We start from the raw sequence: 24,642 nt of genomic DNA, 5'->3' as shown, positions 1-24,642 counted from the left end.
GTGGCTCACATTAGGGCCCTGACCCACTGAGAGTTAGCACGCACATATACCTGCGTTCAAGATGCAAGGGTCTAAAAAATGACATTGTTTGAAATGTTGAAGAGCCACAGAATGGGGCTACCCAGCAAAGCCAAGACTTTTCATCCTATGGGAAGATTTTAGCTGAGGTCGGTTTGTGTTTTAATTACTGAAACTCTAGTGGCTTTTTTGCCTCTGTTCATTCTTCTTTGACCACAAATGACAGAGAACTTTGGATTCTCTTGCTGTATGAGTGCTAGAGACAACGCTAAAATGTAACAAACCACATAAAAGTAGAGACCTCCCCCACGCTGATTTGGCATTTAACACTGAGTGCGATGTTTACTAATGAACGTTTAGATCAGGCTTTTCCTTTAAGTCATTCGTTTCTTTTGTTCTCACTTCCTAATTATAGATGAAATTTCCTCTCCTTTTGTCTTGCCGGGGAGCTGGGTGGCAGCCCTGCGGCTGTGGGGCAGGAAGGCTGCACCCCTGGGCGGGCGCACCCCTGGGTGGACGTCTTGGGGCTCCGCCGTGTCCCCCGAGGTGTCAGTTGTGTGCCACCACCCGTCATTCCTCCAGCTGTTAGCTTTTATTTCTTCAGTGCCATTTCCTTCTACTTGTCCTGCATCTCTGGAAAACTTCAAGGAATTATCATAGCCCTTTGTGAGACCTTTGGTTGTTTTTTCGTTGGACCAAGATAGAGGAATGAAGAGATGCCTCTTTCCCCCTCTTCATTTTATCTTTTGCCTTCCAGCTCTCCGACCTGGGCAGTGTGTGTGCACGTGTGCGTACGCACTTAGGCAATGACTTGCACAGCACTCTGTAGATTGCAGCTGTAGCTCTGCATGGCAAAGTTGCTCTGATAGGAAGTGCTGTCTAGCACTAAATCATTGTATGCCTACTGTAAAGAAACAACTCTTGATGGAAGCCCTGTAACTGGAGGTGTTTAAAGCTAGACATGACCCTGCACTAAATAGTATGTTCCAAAGAACAATCTTAGATTTAAAATAAATCCCAGCTTTAAAAAGTCCTCAGGCTTTAAAAAAAATATTAAAGAAAAGCCCCAGAAAATTTACTGGCACAAAGACAGAAAGGCTTGCCTGCCCTGTATTGTGCTGATAAGATAGAAAGTTTAAACTGTCCATATTTGATTCCACAGCTGAAAAAATAAGCTAAGAGGTTTGTTCCTTTTTTAATTTCTCTGGCCCGTGTGTTGCACAGTGTTACCCGTTCCGTGTGTCTCGGTGGAAATTGTAGGTAGGCATCAGCATCACTTCCAGTGTGGCTCTGACCTTCCTGTGTTTTCAGTCCTGCATCCCTAACTGAAGTCCCCAAAGCAGTTTGCTGCTGCCATCGTAGCCAGGCTGGCACTGTGGTCCAGGGTTGAGGCTCTGCCACACTCAGCTCCGAGCACCGCCCCAGCCTGGCAGTGGTGCCTTATATCCCGCTCTGACTGAAGCAAGTGGAAATTTGCTCTGGACTTCAGTGGGGCCCAAGTTGAACATGGTACATGTAATCTGTTTCCAAATATTTGGCTTTAGGAGCGCGTTGTTCCTGTAACAGAGCTGTTTTGAACACAGCTCAGAAGGCATTTCTACTGACTGCAACTTTCAAGCCGGGCCTTTGGGAATTCGCTTTTCCAGCTTTGCCAAGTTTGCCACATTCCTTGGACCACCAGGTCAGGCAGGAACACTCCCAGTTCTTGCTATGTCCCCTTTGAAATAGTATCTTTCTAGACCATAAGCTGGCTTTTACAGAAAAACCAAGAGTCATTAACAACATTAACTTTAGTGGCAATTAGAATAACATATTCTTGACTGTTGGCCAGATTGTTTAGGTCATAGGGTAAAATATTCTTCTTGTATAAAGCTCTGCAGGCCTTCCACTATGCTACAGGGGGAAAAAAAAAAAAAAAGGTAAAAAAGAAAAGAAAAACAAAAAGCCCCCAAATCTGTTTCCTGGCATTTTGGGTAGAGTAAGGTGTACTTTCAAGGCTGATCCCTCAAATTGTCTCTTCTCTTACTCATAAAAGAAAATTGTTAAAGCCATCATTAGAGATGGCAGGTTCATTTAAAAATTACTAATAACACCTTTGTGAAATGCAGGGGGATTCCCCCCCCCATTAGAATTAATTAGTAATCATTTATCCTAAAACACAGTGCCAGCAGCTCCCTTCTGCTCGTGTTTGCCCATACACTTGTGCTGTGTACAAATGTCCCGGTGGTGGGTGGGAGCTGTGTGCCCATGGTGCTGTGCCGCCTTCACAGAGGTGTTCCCTGCACAAATTCCTCGCAGGTTGGTAACTGTGATTATTGGGGGTTTTTTTAGCAATCTAGATAGAAACTACTTACTGTTGAATTAAGTTCACTAAAATCCAAGACCATGTTAAAAATTAGCTGTGTCAGTAAATACACTTGTATGTGCTTGATGCTGCAAGGTAGCCACTGATCTTTGGAGACTTCAGAAGGTGCCGTTGGTTCTGGCCACCAAGAAGCCCCTTTGCATGGTAACACACGGACGTGTCCCCTCAGAGCCAGGCCCAGCCCCAAAATCACACCTGTTCCTGGTGCCAGCAGTGCCTTAGCTTCCTGTGGTGACCCAAAACCTTTTGGCAGTGTGCTTGTGCCCGCGTGCACTCGTCCTGCCCGCCTGCACTGGGGTGGGGTGCTCCTGCAGTTCTGGCCGGCAGGAAAATTGCAGGTTAAATTTGTGAACTACTACAGCAAAACTCCTCAGAAATGAGTTCCTGAGGAATGCTCGTGGCCTGCTGTCCTCATCAGGGAAACTGAGCTCACCGCAGGAGCAGCTGGGCTGCTTTTGAAGCTTTTCCTTGCTGGATGGACCACCCATTCCCATCACCGCCCTGGTGCTCGCTGGCTGTTTTGCTTCCCCGGGCAAGGAGCTAGCATCTCCCCAGGGCCGCCCGCGCTCCGCACCCTGCACCCCCCACTGGCAGCTTGTGGTCAAAACAGTGGAGATGAAGGTCAAAAAACCAAGAAACACCCCCAATTTTTCTTGGCAGTGTTTGGTTTCTACGGGGCAAGCACCAAGCATGCGGCTTAGCAGAGGAATCTGAAGACTGTGTTATTCAAAGGACAGTAACACTGAGGCGTGGCAGACATGTACAATTCCTTCAACTCACTGAAAACAGAAAAAAAATCTCATTTTAAAGCAATGTTGCATTTGCTAAATAATTTGTGCAAGATTCGCTGTTGTGTTATTTGACATACAACTCTGTCAAGCAACGACGCTTTTGAAAAGTTGCCTAGAGGATCAGATTTCCCATTCAACAGGGAATTAAAAAATGTTTCTGGAATTTTGCTTTGCAGTCAGGAATCTATTTTCTTATCTCACATTGTACAATTTATTTTTCCTAAAGCAGTGTGCTAAATTATTTGTTATTGTTGGACTCGGTCGAACAGCTTTATCCCTGGTGTAGTCACGAAGTGTTGGAGTAAAACCAAGGTTGAATTTGTCACAGTGTACTCAGCAGATCAGCTGGTCTTTGGGTTAACTGTCAAAAGAGAAAATTTCTGCTAAAAATGTTAGTGAAGGTCCCTTAAAGCTCCCCAAAGTTGCCTAAAAACTTTCTTCTTCAGGTTGTGGCAAAGTCGGTTCAGAAGTGCTTCCCTGAGGTCTTTGTCGGCAGGCGGCATGGAAGCAGGTGGCAGTTCTTTAGGTTAGATTTATATACTTGGACTATTTTTATAGGTTTCTGTCTTATAAAACCAGAGAGTTGACATCCTGATTTATTAACTATCAAGTCTGCAGGACATACAGGCTTTAAAAAGATTGAATGAGCTAAAATGTTTGTGATTGCAGTCTGGGATGAGAGACTGTATAAAGGTGTGCCAAGTAAATATGACAAAATGTAAGTGATAATTTGAATATGTACATTAAATGATGTGTGAAGTAAAGCAAAGCTAGCATAGCTTTAAATGTGACTTACTACTCGTGAAGTAGTAGTATAAAGAGAACTAGAATCATGTGGGTTTTTTCATTACAATACATTTTTATTTAAGGAAAAGTCTATAAAGCATGAGGTTCAGCCAACAGTATTTTATTGAATAAACATACTACAGATGATGACTTACAATATGGAGAGCTTAGTGAGCGATACTTTTTATAACCAAATCCTTAAATTCATTACTGCTGTGTAAGTGGTATATCTGATTTGTTAAGATGAACTTTATATCTAGACCTTAATGGAAATTTTGTAGTAGAAACATATGTATAATTTAACAGTAAAACAACCTGAAAATGTGCAGATCAGTTAATTGCTAAGAAGGATGCTGTGATACGCCACAAGCAGGCATTGATTTTTAATATTTCCATTGCAATTCGAAGGGTACGTCACGTTACGAGTGCTCCATGGAAAACTGCAGACCGTTTTACACCGGTTGATTTATGTTATCATGAGCAGTGCAGAAGATGGTATAAAATGTGCTCTGGCTGGATAGTGGTAGCAGAGCTTTACTAACGTGTGTGTCTGAATTGCAGTGCTTGTGGTAACCAGTTTTCATCTTTAATAAATTTTATTTTTCAGCTTTGTTTCACGTTCTCAGCATTGGTTGTCCTTAATCTTTTTGGCGCTGATCTAATTTTAGAAACAATTCATCTCTCTCTCTGCTGGCATTTCCTTAATGGCTTAAAACCCAAACGCATCCTGAACCAACAAGGTGGCATCTCCCTCCTGCCTGGCTGAGAGCAGCTCCAGGGCTTTTGGGGTCAGCCGGCACGCAGTGCGAGATGATCTCTTCTGCTGGAAGAACCTGCAGTTCCATTTCACTTTGCTGGATGATTTCTCAAATGTTCCTGTCTTACCAGCATGGTGTATTCAGAGTGCTCGCGGAGGCGGGTGAAACGGTGCAGCTGTATTGCCCGTGTTAGTGGGGCATGTGTGCGGAAGAGGCACGGGCATCTGTTTCAGCTGGTCACCAAAGCCTCATCAGCATGGCCAGCATGTCTAATGGATGCTTTCCCTGCTGAGAGGGCGACAGGCACTTAGAAGGGCTTCTTCACCTCTGCTGCCTCCCTGGAGAGCCCAAGTGTGGGTCGGCCACAGTGCTGCATGGAGCCATTGGGCGCGACTGGCTTCAGGCGTGCCTGGGTTTCCACCGTGGCCAAGGGGGTGTCCTGGAGTCGCGAGGATGTGGCTGCAAGCCCATCCCTCATGCCAGGCCACTGAGTGCATGCTGGGGGGACTGACTGTGGCCGGCTGCCCCTGCCTCCCACCCCACTGCCAGCGGAGAGCCAGCTGCCCGGCCACGGGGCGCACGGCCCCCCGGCACCGGGGTTGCTCCTGGGGCTGCCAGAGAGCTCAGTCTCCCTGTACACTAACACGCATGAAAACTTGCGGGTTTCTTGGAAAGGTGTTTGTGCTAGCCCACGCCCTGGTCGCAGATAAAGATCAAAAATATCTGAGAGACCTGAAGGTCAGATGAAATGCCGTTGGCTCCCAGCTAGGGCGGCACAACACAAGGCTCATCTGCCCAGCAAAGTGCTTCTCGTTAGTTCAGTGGGACCTCTCAAGTCCTGGGGTATGCATGTGCTTTGGGGGTCTTCAGCTACAGCATTTTTTTTTCTTGTTGTTACTAATATTGGGGATTGGAGGCGGCGGGCAGAGGAGAGCATTGAGAATTAAAATTCAGCACATGCCTTTTCTTTGCAGGCTGTAATTAATCTTGCCAATTTTTAAAGCTTTGAGAATCTGGTTAAGTGATAAAACACTAACAACTTTATATGACAGAGAGTTAGAGGCTCCCGCTATACACCCACCAGAGAAGATTAGGAGAGAGTGTTTGCAGGATTCGCACTAAGCAGCAGAGAATACAGTTGAGAATTGTTGCACCGCATGATATAAAAACCACATTAATATAATGAAAGGTGTCGGGAATAATGTGAGAGTGGCTGTAATTAAATGTATCTTAATAAGTGCAACATCCTTCTTAAAGCTCTTATTTTTCAGATGTCTCAAACTTAGAGGATGTTCTTGCTGTTGGCAGGTGGCCTGGGAGGAGAGCTGGAGAGTGAAGCGAAGGACAGCCGGGCCCTGGAAGAGAGGAACAGTGTGACGAGCCAGGAAGAGAGAAATGAGGAAGATGAAGACATGGAGGATGAGTCAATTTACACCTGCGATAACTGTCAGCAGGACTTCGATTCACTGGCAGACCTGACTGAACACAGGGCACACAACTGTCCTGGAGGTAATGTTAAACTAGCTTTACAGTTCTGACAGGTGGTTAGCTGGGTAATTGGACATAGCAACAGCTTGAGGCCTCAAGTGAGATTAAAGAATTAATAATGTAATTTTACAGTTAATGTAATTTTATTGTGGTGCCTTGGGTAGCCTTTGTTCACTCCTTTAATAAAATTAAAATAAAAGCAACAGCTTTCCAATTGGAATCTGTCAGTAATTACGTTAGACAAAAATGTTGTGGGTTTTTTTTTAATGCTAAAAGTTTCAGGCAGGGTATTTTTCTCTCTCTCTCCAAATGTAGGAAGATTAAAAAAGTTAAATGACTGAAGTGTGCAAAACTCCCAGGAAGAAAGGCCTCTGAACCCCATAAAAGAACATGACGATTTCTGAGATTAAAATTCATAGTGTGAGTTTCATAATCCCACCCTAAAAATACACTGTTCTCCCTAGGTTATTATTGCATTGCCTTTTGAATTTTATGGAAGTGAGGACGGCATCAGCCTACGCTGATCTTGATTTTACTTTCTGTAGAGTAAGAACAAGCTCAGAGCATTGGTGTGAACAATTGCACCATATCTTGCTTTTACATGGCTGCCTTTGCATGGCCGGTGGTAGCAGCAGGTATTCTGCAGAGCACGCTAAGCCGATTTATGGGGGTAGTAAAAAGCTTCGCAGATTTTACCAAAGATTAAATAAAATCTTAGGAAGGGGAGTGTTCATATGTATTTAAATCAGACATTCTCATCCTTCACCTTCCTGGAATTGAATATTCTACCATCACTTTTTCCTCTGCACTCGTCCAAAATATTTTTAGGTAGTTGCTATTATGGCAGACGGATAGGTTGAGGCTGGCAGAGGGCAGGAGAGTTAGTTTCTCCTCTGATGCAGCAGTATCCCATCCTCCTTCCCCTGAGTGCATATTTCTCCCTGGCCACTTAATTTGTTTGGTAATTAGTCCATGTTTTCTGCTCTTCTTTTTGGGCATGAGTAAAATGATGCTCAGCCAAGAAAAAGTACAGGAAATAGAGCACAGCAAGGGAGGGAGGGCCAGGTGGGGGCTTTGGCTCGGTCTGACTCCCACCCCGAGAGCATCCTCCCCTGTCTCGCTCTGGTCTGCGGAGGAGGGGACCCCCCGCTCTCGTTCCCGTCTGCTTGCTGGGAGGAAGGACAGAGGGACGTTGGGGCTTTTCCCCAGCCTGCAGGTGGATAGGGATTGCAGTCCTACGCCGGCCCCCAGGGCTCCTTGCTCTGCGCTCTCGTTTAAACCCTACATAGGTCGCAAACTTGAAAGTGTGTAAAATTGAAAGGCTACTTCTTGCAGGGTAATTTCTTGGCCAGCTGACAACCATGGCATTGGCCTGAGACGTCTGCAAAGGACAGCTGTACTCTACTGCAGGGTAGTAAGCAAGAAAATGCCACCGAATAGAAAAACCCTTGTTTTCCAAACTGGAAGGCGAGGCGCACAGCCCGTGCGGACATTGGTCCTTTCCAAAGGAGCAGCCGCAGGGACAAGTCGTTCCCGACGCCATCCTGCATGGGGAGCGGGACAGGCAGGATCCCACCAGGGCAGGCGGGCAGCCGCAGGGCATGTCTCCAGCAGCTCTCCCCGGGCGGCCGCTGCTCCGTCGCTGCCCTGCCTCCTAAGTTGTGCTGGTACAGCTGCTCGTGATGCTGGGGGTGAGCCCCACCAAAAGAAAGGCTATTTTTAGCCCAGGTGTCTGCTTGGGCCTGGTTCACTGTGTGGTCCCCCAAACAGCTGTAATGGCACAACTGGGGGAGGGGAGCGGGTGCTGCTGGCGGGGACTCCAGAGGAGGAACGTAAGGTTACGACTGGTGACCGACAGGGCTATGAAAAAGAGGCAAATATACATTAAAACATAGCAACCTAGAGATTCTATTCGTATCAGTACAGTCAGTGTTTTCACACCTCAGTTTTTATTTATCCTCAACATAATATTCTGTTAGTGAGACTAAGAAAAATAAATATTTTTGGGGACTTATCAAAATAATTTGTTAGTATTCCCATTGCTAATTTTTGATTCCAGGTAGCATAATTTCATCTTCTTTTACTGTCTTCACACGTGCTGATGATTTACAGAGACGTTTTGTCATAAAAAGGCACCATATAACTATCTGCATATACATGAAATAGGTGCTAATTATCTCCATGTGAGGATATCCTTGTTCCAGAACAAGAGTGTCTGTTTTCTATTTAGTTTAATCTAGTGTCCTGAAGTGATTTAAAGTAAATAGGAAGATTGCACTCATATATTCTGGAATGAGAATGTTTCCATGAAGACGCTCTGGAATATTGCTTGATATTTACATACCTTAACTTGAGGAAAAAAAAAAACCCAAACCAAACCCTTTCAGATCCACCAGCTTGTTTGATAGCCATGAGAATTTTTGTTGAAAGCATGCAAAAATGCACGTCTTTGTTCAGTTCATCTGAAAAGACTTGCACTACCTGGGTGAAAATCTAAGCCCGCATTAGGAAGTGTGGTATATTTAAAGATTTTTTTTACCCCACAAAATAAGCTGTTTGACTGTGTCCTTAGTTACCCTGCACTCCTTTTGCCTCTAATGCCTGCCTGACGCATCTGAGGTTGTAATGCAGTGCCTGACCTCTTGGCAAGCTAGGTTTTCATGTCTTAATCTGAAGCAGGGTTTTCAGTCGTGTCTACATGGCTCCAGATCAATACAGGTAATATTTGTAGTGATAATATCACCAGGCTGATAATACAATGTAACTAATGACTTCCTTTGGGATACTGAAGTTAGGAAAGTATTGTAGCTCAGGAGTGTTGCAGGATTACAAGAGATCACTCCAAAGAATAGGATAAACCATCTATTTCACTGGAATCCCTTAGAAATTCATTACGGTGCGCTGAAGTTATAATACAGTTTGAACGCAGCTGCTTTGACATGTAAGGAGGTAACAAACAGCCATTTCCCCCCTTGCTTTTTCATGTATTTCAGACTTGTTTCTTTGAGGACAAAACACTGCTGAAATCTAGACATCTCTGGTAGCATAAGTGCATGGCATTCCTTTTGATGTCAGTGTAGTAGAGATGTTCTCCTTCTGACAGAATTAGGTGCCTTTTATACCTTTTGCTCATGACTGATGTCTGTGATTGCAGGTTGTAGGTTTCCAGTGTCTACGGGGATCTGAAAAGGGTCTAAATGGGGGCAGCTTGTACTGAAAGAACATCACATTTCCTTACCGGCTCATGTCTTCCCTTGTCTCCCAGCTTGCCCCCACAAATGATCTCTCCTGCAGCAGTCCTGGAAATAGTGCCTTAAACAAGTAGCCAGCATCTTGAAAAATACTCCGAGAATAAATAAAAACACCTAGTGTATACACTGGATGTGTTAAGCTTTTAAAACGAATTTAAAACTCACTGGTATCCCACGTCCCCTTAACTAGAGAAGACTAAGTAATTGCCATCGGCATCATGTGCAGTCTTTTTTACACGTGTTTTTGCACACTGCTGTTACAGTATAGGTGTTGTAGCACGATGCTATCTTATAGCATTAGTGACAAGAGTAAATAATTGCACATGGATTTACAAATTACTGTGTCCTCCAGCCAGCACCAGAGGCTGCATACATCAAGCAACTATTCTGTGATATATCACTGTCTGGTGGCTAATGCCGAGTTGTTTGTTGTCTGATGAAAAGTGGCTAAAAAGCCACAAGATCTGCCATTTTGCTTGTGTATTTTAATGCACCTGCGTTAGTCTGGGTTTAGTTGCAGTATTTTATTGTGTTATTTTTGCTTCCTCCACCCATGTCACCCCTTTCCTCCTATGGATCAGAATAGCCTCATGTAGGCTTTTTCCTTCAGTTTCTCAAGTGAATGTAGAGTGTTTTAAAGCAAATTAGCGCATCAATGAAGCGGACAGAAGTAGGTTTCGGTGGGGTCTCTGAGCATTTCATGAGGTCCTCTTCTGTTGTTGATAACTTTACAGGTTGTCTGTTTCAAACAGCAGCAGAGCTATATATGGATATTGCCAGCTTGGAAGCAGCTGATTTTTCTAAACTACTGTACGGTAGGAACTAGTTTATAATTAAAGTCTTGCAGTTGCTCCTTTTAAATGCCCTGTAACTTGTACACTAGGCTTACGTTTGAAATGAGGTATTGTAACTGTTTCATGCTAGTGTATAATTTTGCATTTTCTTGTATTTCACCTGCTACAAGAATTATAATCGCCATGCAACCGTATATGCGCGATGCTTATCCAGAAAACCATATACGGCAGCTTGTCAACAAGTGACAACGTCTCATGAATGTTTTTGTCAGGTGGCACTTTGTACTTCCCACTGACAAAGAGAGACTTCTTACATGTATTTCCAAAATTAGCCCTCCCCCAAATTGTAATCTTTGGCTGCACCTGATTGGCAAGTCAGAGATTTTCTGTCTTTTTGCTGCTGCTGTTGTTGCATCTTTAAATTAATGAATTACTGATTGTCCTCCACAAAAGAAACTGAAATACAGTTGTGAAAAAGCAGTGTGGAAACTTAATTATACACCTAGTTTATACAGCTGTGTCTCTAATGACCTACTGGCCCTAATTACTGTGTTGTGGCTCAGTCTGAGTGCTCTTGTCCTTGCCAGAATTCTGCTCCTTTCTCTTAACCTGACTAGTGTTTCAAGCTAAAAAAAATAACAAGTTTCCTTTTTTTGTTCTTTTCTACGTTCTCGTGCTGAAATGCAGTTTTCCTTCTTTCCAGAGGTCGTAGCAGTGTTTTAAAATTGGCACCAGAAAAGCTCAGCAATATCACAAACTGTAAAAACATGGATTTTCCCTGGAGAACTCAGTTTTCGCTGTCTAGATCTGAAAATGGGCACCGGGGCAGTGTTTTTATTGTCAATCACTTGGAGGGCTCCGAGCGCAGGCCTCTGTCCTTAGCTTGTCCCGGGCATCCCCTCTCCAGGTGCAGGGGCAGCGGGGCTCCCGAGAGCTCGGGCAGCCGCCTTGGCCACGGTGGCCAGGTGCTTCGCCTGTCTCCCTGTAGTTAGTATTTGTGCCCATCCGTGCTGAGAGCTCTGAAACCCCAGATTATTGTAGGGGTACGCTTGGCTGGAAGCCGGTCCAGGGTCCGGCTCCCCTGACTGCTGTCACCACACAGGTGATGTTTGAGTTTACCTGGAGGTTGCCAACCAGCCTGCGAGGAGGCTCTTTCCAGGACTTCTGCCTACACATACCAGAAAATTAGCGTGCTGATAAGGTGCTGCTCTGCCTGGCTTTCTACGGAGGTGCTCAGTGAAATATGCATTTATCACGTAGAACATAAACCATATTCCCATATCTGAATTTGGATCTGAAATCAAACAGAAGCACAGTTGCAAATTTGATGACAAACAAGGCATATGGTAGCCTTGCCAATACAGCGGTTTAGCAGTGCATCCTGTGCAATGTGTTTCCTGAGCCACCAGCACTGGCTCTGTACCCACGCGGGGCATTTGGCATGAGTGGGGGCTGCCTGCAAAGGTGCTTTTAGTGTAGCATTTAATGTATTGCATACATTTGTGAAAGTTGTCCAAAGTGTTATGCTCCCTAACAGCATTGCTTATCTGGCAGATCGGAGGGTCATCCGGCAGGCGAAGGTAGGTGAGACCCTCGGGCTGCTCCGCTCCGGCTGAGGCACGCGACCCCGCGCTCAGCCCTTCAGCACGGGCAGGCGTTAGCGGGGGCTGAGCCTCAGCGATTGTTTCTCGGGCGGTCTCTTGGATTTCGCAGGTGCGCCGGTGCCTGTAAGGATTTGCGGTGGGGGGGACGACTTGAATTTAAAACAACATTTGCTCGCCATAAACACCCAGCTCGGGATTTGCTTTGCGGCCTCACGGAGGGTCTCCCACAGCAGGGGCACGGCGGTGAGCCCACGGCAGATCCCCAGCCGCGCGGGAGCCGGCGCGAGGAGCCGGGCAGTGTGCTCGCCGATAAGAGCGTGCCAGTGCGCCAAGCGCCGCCCCCCACAAATCGCCACGGCCACCTTTGTGCCGGGTCCCTCCGGGACGGTGGCAAGGGAGGCAGCACCAGGCACTGCGCGTGCAGATAGGAGCACTGCCAGCACGGCTGCGGGCCGTTTGGTTGCATGTAACCAAAACCCCTGGTTAGGAGGGGAGGTAATGAGCTATCTCTACCCCTTTCTCAGCCTCCACGTAGCCAGCAGTCATCGCGGACGGCCCGGCTATGCATTCTGAGGGTGCACAAACATTCCTTAGCAACGATGATGTCTTTCCTCAAGCAGCATATGTTTTTCACACAGGAAGAACATTTTCCCTGTCATTTTTAAACACGTGGCCCAGTGAGGAGTTGAGGATGACAAGTTAGCGTGCTTGTATTGGCAAGGGACTGTTTCGTTCTTGCTACTTTAATTGAGTTCTTTCATCTACTCCTGTCTAGTTCAGAAAGTAGTCTGCAAAGGAAGCGCAGGTATACATGAAAATGGATAGAAGAGAAAGTGGGTGCATGTTTTAAACGAGGCTTCTTACAGAAAGCGAATGTGCTTTTGAAGTCTTGAACAGTTTGGCACTTGGCTGTCTGAAAAGCTACTCGCGCCTCCTGATACAGCACTTTCACCTCCTGATACATTGCTGCATCGGAATTGGGGAGATGAACAAAGACCGAAGCACCCCGAATGCTGCGAAACAAGAGCTAGCTGGCAGGTGCTGGCCATGAGAGCTCCTGCATGCAGCAGGGCCTGCATTCGGGAACGGGAGCCCGTCCAGCTCCCCCCTGCACCCCAGGCCTCACACGGCCCTTCTGGGGCATGAGGGGTGCCCGAGCTCCACCTCCCCTTCTCCCCCTGCTTCAGGTTTCTCTCTGCAAAGGATAATCCATCGTGGTGTTGCAGCAGAGGGAGTATTGCGTGGGTCTGCATAGGGCAGGTTTGTTTCTCAGCATTATAGAAATATAAGTAAATAATGAATGTTTTTTGAAACACAGGAGGGAGGGGTTGCAGTGGAAAGGCTCCTTCCAGGGCCGGAGCCTGCCGAGTGCTGCAAGGGCAGCTGTGCCCACAGGAAGGAGGATCGCTGCTGCCCTAAGCAGGTCCCAGCATTGAGGAGGTTGTAGACAAAACCCAATATGTGAAACTCAATTCAGAAATGCAGTGAGGATAGCCTGGAGACTACAACAGATGCGTGCTTGTTATAAAGTGGGCTTTAATAATGCCTTAGAGAGCTCTGTGGAGGATGTGCTGGGGTTGTCCTGTCTCAGACGGACAAGAGCGTAGATTGTTTGTGGCTAGGGCGCCGCTGAAGGGCACGCGTTGCCTTCCTGTGGGTTGTTGAGGGACAAAACTCTTGGCCCTATCAACAGCCTTGGCGGATTCAGAGCTGTCAAGATCTTCAGACTGCAGATGTGAGCAGTGAACGAGAGGTGCATTGAAAGTCTGCTTTTTTCCCCGATTTCCTCCCCTATCCCTTAGCAGACCATTGGGTAAGTAGTCTTCATATAAGGATGGCCGTCCTGAGCCAGCCTGATGGTCCCATAGCACCATTTCCCCAGAATATTCTCCTAGCTGTCAGCAGACTTATCTGGGCACTTCTTGGTGCTTTTTATTTAAATCCCACAGATAATCTTCTTCCATGAATTTCCATTTTGAAGTTTCTTGTTGAAGCAAAGTATGCATTTAGCATTTCCTGTGGCGGGGACCCAGAGTTCAGTTACGTGTTGGGGAAACTATTCCCTTTTGTTCACTTCAGCTTTGTCACCTGCTTTCGTTTGATACCCTCCGGTTCTTCTGGTGGAGGAGACGGTGAGCGATTGCCCCTTTTCCACCTTCTCCACCCACTCATGCCTGAGCAGACTTCTTTTGTTGCCCCCTCCGCTGTCTCCAAATCCATATTTGCAATCCTCTTACTGATACCTCCTGTATCTTGACCCAGAGTAAGAGACTGAGGCACATGGTAAAGCATGGCTGATAGGATAGCGAGTGGGTAAGGTATCTCCTTCATCACTAGCGCTAGAGATGTGGTCACGTTTGTGTGCCTGTCCTGGTTCCTGAGCAGGAGGCGAGGGATAGTACTTGTCCTGGTGTGAAGACCTGGCAGACAGAAAGACGGTGTCTGGCCGTGTAGGGGAAAAACAATTGAGACTTCAATGTTTATTAAAAAAGCAACCAGCAGTGCATTTCAAGCACTCATCACACAACATAATTTTGCTGTTGGAAGTAGTGGGATTAAAAAAGTCTTTCTAATGTTGATTTCTTTGAATTTGTAGAATATAAGTGTTTTTTTAAAAAAATCAATTAAAAATAAAGGAAGTGTGTGTACAAACATTGTCAAGATTTCCTATCTTTCATTTTTTAAAAACAAGCTCTAGAAAAAATCCCCACAGAAGTTCTGTAGTGCATATTTGAATGCTTTTGTTGTAGCCTCATTAAACTTGGCTTGTCTGCAGATACAGCTGGCATGTTATTAACTGTGCTCCAGGCTTGGGGAAGCCAGAAAGCAGCCTCCACCCCCCGGTGCCGGCTGGCTTTAGGGAAACGTGCCAGCATGGGTTGGTCCTCTTCAGCTGGCTGGCTTTGGGAGCGCTCGCTGGAGCATCTCTGCGTGGCCTCTGGGTCCAGGAGCCCAGGGCTTAGCCCGCCTCAAGTGCCGACTCGAGGGAGGGCTGCGTGGTGTCTTCGTGCTGGCCAGCAGCCCGCACCCGTGCAGCACAGCAGTTCCTTGTGAGCAGGATGGATCCACCAAGGTATGTGGCCTCCCGTGGACAACCTCAACCAGGTGCCTGCGTTCTCCATAGGGGTCTCGTGCCTTTCTTTACTGTGGGCTGGCAAGAAGCAAATTAACGATCGTCTGCCAAATAGTTTCTCTGTTCTGAACAAACTCGTTATTGGACTGAACCAGTCAAATAAATTGAATAAGGGAGATATTTTCCCTGCACCTGCTGGAGAGGCTGTTGTTCTCCAAGCTGGGTTTGCACATCAGAAGACCTCCACCAGAGGTCTAAGCAGCTTCTGACTTTCTTCAGAGCTTTGGCAACAAGTATGTACCTTTTGAATGCTCTTTCATTTAAGTAATTTTAATAGGTATTTTTAATTGTAAGGTGAATTTTTAAAATAGATTTCATAATTTCATATTCACTTCAAAACTGTTGTAAATATATTCAGTAGAAATTTCAGTTAAATAATATGTATTAAATATAGGTAATGTTATTCAAACTTCTTGCTTATTACAACCAGCTTTCATTGTCTTAACTAATGAAAAAAATTGATTGGGGGTTTTCAAGGCACTTGGTCTGTTCATGTTAAATACTTCCTAGGGCATTTGAGCACTTTGTCATCTTTAAACATTTAGACTAGCAACTCCTTTCTGATACAAGAAAGTACTATTCTTATTTTTATCATCATGGAATTAAGAAGTCAGTCAGTCTAATCTGGCTTAAGTTTTGACTATTACTGGAAGGGCTATTCTTTCCTTCCATCTCCTACCTTATGCTGGTACAAGGTTTGTGTTGTCTTTGGGAGCTAACATTGCTGATAATTAAAAGAATTAATTTTTAGTCTACGCAGCTCCCGGATCTGGTGCCCTATGGAGCTGCACAAGCCTTATGTCAACATGATGAGGGGGCTGAGAGGTCAGGGTTTGGGGGAGAATTCAACACCTTCCCCTTTAACAGCCTGAATTATTTTGGATGAAAATTACTGTTAACTGTGGCTTCACCAATTTGCCTAATGACATGCACGAAACTGGTGGAAGAGCCAAGGTCTTTAATCCGGGTGGGTTTTATTGCTGGTGACACATGTAACCGTGGGGCTGAGCTTCCTCTTGAAGGCACCATTTTTTTAGCATGTGGGTCCATCTCTTCTTTAGGTTTCCTTGAAAATCTTTCTCAGCATAATGGTGAAAGACTTTTTGGCTCCTCCTTATGTTGGTACTCAATTACCGTTAGCCTTGCTGAGGAGGACATAAGGAAAGGCTGAAGAAGCCCATTGCTTTTCTCCAGGGAATCTGTTACATTAAACATTTGAATAGATTTTTGAACGTAATTCCCAGTCATTTCCTCTACAGTGAACTCGGTTCACTCATGCAGACTTTGTACTTAATGATATCTCTTAAAATAAATGAGATTTGATATAATTTATATTAAATGGTCATTTTAGAAATCTACACCTACTAATTATTCATTAGAAAATTTGGAAAGACGGAAGTAGAATAAATTCCCTTTATGACCTTGCAGTCTACAGAAATATACATATATACACCTGTGTTCATTTTCTGTGAGCAAAACTGAATGCAGGTGATTTACTGTACTCCAAGAGTCATCTAAACAGATTTGAATTACATTGTTCAATCTGCGTCAATAAACCATAGCAACCAACCAAGCCAAAACCAGCCAAAAATTCAACATGCCACCAGGACAGTTTTTTAACATTTATGATAATACTTAGCTTGTGGTCTGTCTCTGCATTGCATGGGATTTTTCTTTTGTGAGTTCTTCTGGTTGTCTCCTCGGGGTGACTGCTCTCTGCCCTTCCCTCTCCCTGTTGCCTGTGCTGGTGTCCCTGTGGGCTCCCTCTTCAAAGGCTGTTTCCTTGCTTGCTCCTTTCTGGACTGCCACCATTTCGCATCTTGCTCGTGGCAGTCTTTTCCCTGACGCTCTGCTGGCATTTGCCCTTTCCTGGCCCTGCATGTAACTGAGTCACTTCACAGTTTATACATTTAAGTTACACCTTACTGCGTTACTGTTTTCTCCTTTACTCTCAGTTGCAGTTGCTCTTTTGTCCGTTGTCCCAGAGCCGGTTCTTCCCTGGGGCTCCGTACATGTGCAGAGCCTTCCTTGAACCATCCCATGGGGACCAGCATCTGCAGGTCACCTTGAGGTGCTCCATGAGTCTGCTCCATGTCCTGTTTCGGGGGCAGTCTCAGCTAGGTTCAGACGAGCTAAAGACGTATGCTAGTCAAATCTTTGTTCACAAAACCTAGCAAATTATTTAATTTGCATTCAAACTGCATCCAGATCCAACCTGGGTAGCTGCTCGGTCTCACCTTACAGCCCTTCTCTACTTCTTCTCTTACAGACACTTGCCATGGTTTGTTTTACTAGAGCTGTTTCATGTAGGAATTGTATTCCGTTAGGTGTTTTAATGGTGTCCAGTGTAACTGGCTTTGATTTTGACCGGAGCCTCTGGTACATAGAAATAGAGCAGATAGTATTCCTTGCTTTTTATGGAGGATAAACTGTCATCTTTAGGAGGCAGTCACTAATGCTGTTGCATTCCTCACAGAAATAAGGCAAATTTAACCTATTTCAGAGTAGGACTTTCTTGTCTCATAGCTTAAATGAGACAATACTGAGTTTTCTGGCTGCCAGTTTAAACTCTGGAAATGCAAACATCAGGAGGGAAGATGCTCTTTCTCTCAATAACTAGGTATACACATACATATCTATGATGTACGAAATCCTTAATTTTATGTTAATCAGTTCAGTTTTGAAGACCTGACTAGCTAAAATAGGCTGTATTGAAAATAACATCATTACTTTGGGGGAGCATCTGTCTTAATTAAAAGAGAAACTAGGAGAGCCAGTCCTTACAGCAAGTTGGGGGGAGTGATTTTGCGAGTGGTACTGGTGTTGGGAAAAGTGCAATCTGAGTTAGCAAAACTGTCTGCTTTTCCAGCGGCTGCCACGGTAATTGGCCGTGCATGTCCGGATCACCAAGTGACAGGCGGGAGGCTCAGCTCTTGGAGAGCTCAACCACTCCAAGCAGGGGGGAGAGGGAGGGAGGGAGGGCGGGAGGATGGGGAGAAAAAACAATTTGTGAACTTGCCCCTTTTGAGATAGCAAATGCTCCTCTCCCTGTGCCCAGGATCATTGCTGAACAGCCGGCAGCTGCATCCCACTCTTCTTTTGCTGTCAGCGAATGTCACTGCAGAAACCTCAGTAGTTTCAAGGAGCCACTATTTGTACATAGGGAATAGCGGAAACTCTTGGATAGAAATGTTGTGGTGTGTGGGCTGCTCTGGATTTTACTCTGAGGAAGAAGATCTCCACAAATGTTTTAAATTAGGCTATCCTTGATAATTCTGGTGGTATGGAGCCCAACCAAAATTTCAAAAAAAATAAGTTGCTCTGTTAAAGCAGACATGAAAAAAGTGAAGGGCTTAACTTTTGTCCTGAGGGTGATAAAACAGCACCACACAGCTGAAAATCAATCTGACCTTCACCCACGTGATGCTGTTGTCTCAGTCTGTCTTTCATTTCCTTTGGTTGAGTGAAGGCCATGGCATTCAGTAGGGAGAAAAGCCAGAGGGAGGTGGGGAGAATCCTGTTTTCTCTGGAAAGGCTTCGGTGCTTGCATAAGTTGACTCCATAAAGAGAGTTGCTGTAAAACTTTGAATTATTTCATTAAATTAAAAAAAAAAAATTCTTCTGTTAATAGCCAGCAACCATATTAAGGTAAAGAAGATATGTGCTGTAAAAAAACTCGCAGTGTTTGTGATATAAAACATTCTGTTTTAATTAAACCTAGAATTAGTTGGTATTTTGAAATGAAGGCTTCATGCAGCAACAGGAAACCTGCACATTCATTTAAAAACAGAAATTTGTACCCAAAGGGGAGAAAAAAGGCCAATTATTTTTTCCAGAGATACTTTAACATTCTCTGTTGCAGGCTTTGCACAACCAAAGAGAAGGTACCCAGGTACACGTATATTTACATACACATCAATAAATCAACAGTTAGGGGTTGTGTATAAGTAATATTATTGATTTTCAAAAGAGAGGTACAATTTCAATTGGTGAACTACTCATTTTGCACAACATCCTGCAGCAAGTGGTTCCCACCCCATTTTCCTGAAGACAGAGAATGAACTAAAAGAATGGGTAAAATTCTGTGCAGAATTTGATTCTATTAAACAACAGCACCAACAAAGGGGAAAACTGCGTGCGTAAACACGTCTTGATATTCTTTTTAACATCTTGAAAGCAATTAAAAGTGCAATTTATAGCTGTTCATCCAGTTCTCTGCATCTTCCATCCTCATTGAATTTAAATGCAACCCAGAGCCAAAAAGTTGCCAGATATTTCTTTTAGAAAACAGTAAGTTTTCCACACAGGCTTTACAAAACTAAGATTGCTGTAAGTTCTGCCTACCCTAAACCGCAGCTTTCCTGATTCGTCTCATCACACGCAGATAATGTCCTTTCAAGTCATAGCCATAAACTACTCTGTTGCTTTATATTTTTGTGCTAGCTACTGCAGCATGGAGAGAGTTAGGGCTGTCTGCTGTTTTCTTTGTTCAGTAGATGTTGCCTGTTTTAGGAAGGTCTATAAGAAATGTCAACTTCTTGTTAAAAAGATAAAGACAGAGATTGGATTTAGCTGTAGAGATTAATCTCTGCTCCGTAAAGGTTAAGAATTAAACAATTTGTTCATTAATCTATTTGGGATGATAGAGATTAATTTGCGACTGTAGCTTTTTATTTAAGTGTGGTTTGTCTGATGTGCCAACCGTTGCGGACACTGTTTTACATGGTATAAAAAAACCAAAACAGCAAATGTAAAAGATGTTGGGACCTTTTCCTGGCGAGCTCTGCTACTCAGGTCTCCATGTGATATGCCAAAATGCTATTTGCATAAATGTAGAATTTAATAAGTTATCATTCTGATTAACGCCATTAACTGCTTAACTACTGTAGAAATTGGCTTCCGAAGTTGCTTGATGGTAGCTGTTGCTCTCCACGTCATTCCATTTGCTGTCTCGCTGGGGATAATGGTATGCAAGGGAAAGCAAGAAGGTCAAGGATCTTTTTGTTTAGTCTCTTTGCACATTAAAAGTTCTATTATGTGTTTGTATTGCATGTGGTTTCCAGTCTGTTGGCTACAATGCTTTCAAAATCCATTGATGATGAGTTTGTGCAGCTAAATATATCTTGTGGGTTATGACTACCAAGCTATCACTTTGTGTAGCAGTCAGGGCCAATATTTAACAAGTGTTTTTCAGAATGAGGAATTTCGAAACCAAGTCAAGTGATCGTACAAAAGGGTTAACAGAAATGCTAATAGAGAAGATGACAGCAAATGCTCGGTCCGTGCTGGCGGTGGGGGTGTTTGGAGCTCAGCTATGCTATTTGTGGGGAAGTGGTTCTCAGGTTGGGGTTTTTTATGGGTTTTTCTGGGGGTGGGGGAGGGCTGTGGTATTGTTGCGAATGACACAGCCGCCACAAAGCTGAATGGGGTTGAGAAAAGTGGTGTCCTCTACAGCCATCCCTTTCTCTGCCCCGGCAAGAAGTAGGGTGCAGCGTGCTGTGGTGGGGGCATGCGTGGGGGCCCGGTGCGGGCTCGCCCCATGGCTTCCCGCTGCCCCATTGTGTGCCCCCCCCACAGGAGCGGAGCCGTCCGTCCGTCCCCCCCCGCGGCTGGCAGGGCACGCGGGCTCCGCCGAGACCTCGCTGCTGCTTCTTGCCCGACATTTAAGGGAACGCAAAGCCAGACTGCAGGATGCAGCCACATCCTAAGGGCTGGCACAGCCGCCTTGCTTGTTTTCACTCTCCAGCTAGTAGACTGACCTTTTAAAAAAACAGTTTCAGCTGCTGTGAAACACCGACAATAGCTTTAATAGATTTCATTTCGGTATTAAATAGCTATGGTTACATTTTGATAATGCAAACTAGCAGCCATAAGCATGTTTTAGCTGATTGTTTCAGGCCACGTACAAACTCAGGCAGATGTCACTGCTCCTTGCCAGGCGTTAGCACAAGATACTCATTTTCTTTTAAAATGAAAGCAGAGATTTTATTTTTTTAAAGCAATTTGTGTTCTGCCTGCATGAGTACCTTCACACCTGTCAAGTGAATCCAGTGTTCGTTCCCGAGGGTAACCTGACATCTGGGAAATTCTGCCTCAGCCCAGACTGATCCCCTTCGCAGCGCCTTTGGTATTTTGAATTGAAATGGAGTTATACCACCACACATCATCCTTTGCATTATTCTGTTCTGCTCCAGTATATCCCTGCTTTTATAACTTTCGGTTTAAATCCTGCTGTCGGGCTGTTTCAGGAGTGTTGCAGTTATCTGTAAGCTGTCTTGCTTTCCACTGTGGGGCTGGTAAGCTCAAAAACATCTGCAGGCAGGGTCAGTCCAGCTTGCTAGTCTTTAGAGGATATTTACAAAGTTTCATAAGGCTTGGACCCATACCCACACCCATCTTAGATGCAGTGTCTACAGATTTATCCCCAAGAGCCTCATACAAGCTTTGTTTGTATTACTATCTAGAGCTATCCCACTGCAGAAATCCTCAGGAGAGAGAAGTGGTCAAGAGTACTTAGAAACATCTGTTAAAAATTCAGACAAACACTACACTGTCACTAGAAGCAGTTAGGATGGGGCGAATGAAATTTATCATGTGGTGCTACAGGAAAAAGGGACATTTTTTTTTGTTCCTTCTCTTTTCCTTAGAAATTGATAGTTTGGTCCATAGGTAGAGGAAGATGCCCCTGCAGAGCACACTTGGGGCGGAGAGCTGCTTTTTACCAATGTCACAAACTCACTTGAGAGCCAAGCCTTGCAGTGTTACGGGAGCACTGTTTCCAGAGTACTTGCATTTGATTCATCACACGCTTTCTACTTGTTTCAAGACACCCTGCATTAATTGTGCAGACTTAGAAAGTGGCAACGTTAGGATATAAAGTGACTTTGCTGTGACTTTCCTATTGCTTGCCATACTTAGGCAAAAGGGAAGAAGAAGTTGTAGCAACAAATTAATGGATGAACTCTCCAACTGGTTGCTGTTTTGTGTGTGGCTGCGTACTGGATTCAGTGAGTACTTGAGAAATATTGGCATTTGTCCCTGATGATGTGTCATGAAGTTACAGGCAATTTGGCAGAAAAAACAAGTTTTCTTATGTTTGAGGCCAGACTCGCTATGAAGTTGCGTTTCTTTGTCGTAGAGTCCAGCTCAGCCCCCCACCCGACCGCATTCCCCATAGAGTACTCTCATCTCCTTTTCCCATCCTCTGCCTACAAGCAGGACAAGAAGCAGCACGAGCTGTGCTGGCCGGCCGGGTGGCACACACGTGCTGATTGCCTAGGACAGGCCCAAGAGCAGGGATAAGTGCTGACTCTGTTCTTAGCCTTGCTCTCAGCAGAGACATGAACTGGGGTCTCTGTCCTACCCAATCAAAGGTAGGTTTGCCAATCTTATAGAAACTCAATTTCTATATGAGGAACTCAATTTCTCTCGGAGCGCTCTATCCCCAGTCCGCTGTGATTCAAAAGTTAATAGGAAGGGACAAACAGTTAAGACATATGACAGGCAATATGATCACATAAACCTTGTTTTCTTAGGATGGCAGGCTGAAAAAAATGAACACAAAGCTCCTGAGAATAAATGAGTCACTTCAGATTGAGACTTGATGGACAATGTTGGCTTTGTTATCACTCTGCAGGTAGCGAGGGGATAGGGTTAGGGAGAATTTCCAGAAATGTAGGAGAGTTGTTATTAGAAGGGTAAAGCTTCCTCTGCCACGCATCCCCTGTAGTGGACCCCGCGTTACCCTGGTCCCTCCTCCTTTTAGGAGCCTTTTGAGGAAAAGTCTCCTGTGACAGGAACATCTCTCAGGTCTTTTCATCTGTGAGCTGCCAGGTGAAAGAATGGGGCTAGAGAACAAAAGACGTTCAGATACCGCAGACAAGCTTTTGTAGGATCTGCCACGTCAGCTGTCTCTTATAAGGTCTGCTGTATTTTCTGTTGATGGTGCTCTTTCCCCAAGGATTTCCCCACACCTGGGAACACCTGCCATAACCCGCACTGATATTTTCCTCAATGCCTTTCATTTCTGCATACAGATGGAGCTGGGATATCACACACTGTCCTTGCCCTTCTTCTGTTCTGCTCCTTGGCAGTCCCAGCTTTCCTGGCTGGGAGCTTTCATCCCACCTCCCTCTCAACCTTTTTCAGGAGGGGCTTTGCAATTATTTATAAGCTAGCTTGTCCTGTTTTCTGACATTTTAAGTGTAGTCTGTGGAAGAGGAAAGCGAAGTATATGTTCTCTGGTTTTACAGGGAACAGAAAACTTAAAGTAAATGTTGCTGGTCTGTGTTAGCAAGAAATTCTTGGCTTTTTAGGAGGCAGGGAACCCTCCCTTTAACATCAGTGGTCTGGGTGGAAAAAGTCTTAGTGGCCTGTAACCACCTCTTGCCTTTGATGTGTTTGGAGATCCTGGAGGGGCAGGCAGCCAACTCCCTTGCATGCTTGTCAAGGGGAGGCTGGCTGTCCTGCTTATCCTGTATTCCCACTCGCCATCCTCAAGTGGGTTTTTTCTCTCCCTCCTCCTACCATGTGTCAGAATAAGAAGCACCCTGTGATTTACCTCCTTCTCCTTCCAATTGTGTTCTGGGGCTTGAGATTTTCCAAAATACATCATGGTAAGAGGCAAAGCTATAATGATTTGGGCCACGTAGCTCCTCTGGAGGCATCTTTAGATTCTCTGAATTAAATGCATATCTATTCAAGCTGAAGAGCAGCATTTTCTCATTTTGCTGCTGCAAATAGGTGGGAGGAGTGACTAAAGGTTTCTCTGGAAGTAGTAAAGTGGACAAGCTTGTCTGCTGCCCAGTGCTACAAGTTGGATGATGCACTTACCTATTCACCCCGTCCTCCACCACATCGATGTTTTGCTTGCCTACATGCATTGCATATGCGCGAGAGAATTATAGGTCTCCCAGCTACCTTCCTTTTCAAAGATAACTCAAAATACAGAGTCTTTTCTAAGGAGAGATGTATTCCCCCTCCAACGTTATGCACACAGAAATCAAATTTCTTTTGCTTTTGACCAACCTTAGGCAAAAACTGATGGTTGCAGCTGAATCTCACTTTGAGTTTTTCATTAGAACTGTTCAAAGCAAACTACAGGGTGGAGGCTCTCATGTGAGCCAAAACTAACCTCCCTGTTCCTGCCAGTGAAGCTGTATTGCCAAATTTCACACAGCCGTGTTCTCTAGCACCTCCTTTGAACACGAGTGTGGTTCTGGAGGCCGTTTTGAAGCTCCCACTTGAAACACTCTCTGTGAGCTAGTGGAGCATTTTCTGGCGCTTAAGCTTCTGTATCTGGTGGCTGTTTGTGCTATACAGAGCAATGAGTCATGGCTTGCTAAAGGAGAAAAAAGGATTTCTTAGAAAACCTTTCAGGAAAGCTAAGGTTGTTTTTCGGCTGGAAGTGCTGTTGGTGTCTGTGGTGAAATTGGTGTGGCAAGTCACCTCTGCAGTGTTTCTAAGAATTACCAGATAGTGTAGCGGTTCATCTGAATACTCTTTTTGTGTGATTTTTGCAGCCAGTGACTTCCTCCTAGTATAGGGTATTTCTTTCATATTTTTCAGTATCTGGACTGCTGGGTATAGGCCCTTGTTCCTTGCTATACTTTTATTCTTAATTATATACTTGAATTACAAAAGTGCAAAACCCCT

General features: G+C 44.9%; 1 protein-coding gene across 5 annotated transcripts in view; it reads left to right on the top strand.

The window, feature by feature from the left end:
• The window catches only part of ZNF423 (zinc finger protein 423), a 238,150-nt gene that overhangs the window by 65,974 nt on the left and 147,534 nt on the right, over positions 1-24,642 (top strand). For 3 of the 5 annotated variants that reach the window (XM_052796002.1, XM_052796004.1, XM_052796001.1), the window contains 2 exons: positions 6,027-6,227; positions 10,192-10,272. In XM_052796002.1, coding sequence (XP_052651962.1) covers positions 6,027-6,227; positions 10,192-10,272 — 282 coding nt within the window. Of the gene's footprint in view, positions 1-6,026; positions 6,228-10,191; positions 10,273-24,642 lie in introns of those variants that run through there. The other 2 variants (XM_052796003.1, XM_052796007.1) reach the window with 2 other exon arrangements.

The sequence above is a fragment of the Harpia harpyja genome, chromosome 9 (assembly GCF_026419915.1).
Source record: "Harpia harpyja isolate bHarHar1 chromosome 9, bHarHar1 primary haplotype, whole genome shotgun sequence".
Classification (NCBI taxonomy): Eukaryota; Metazoa; Chordata; class Aves; order Accipitriformes; family Accipitridae; genus Harpia; species Harpia harpyja.
Note: the sequence above shows the minus strand (reverse complement) of the source record. Positions and strands in the feature narration are given on the sequence as shown.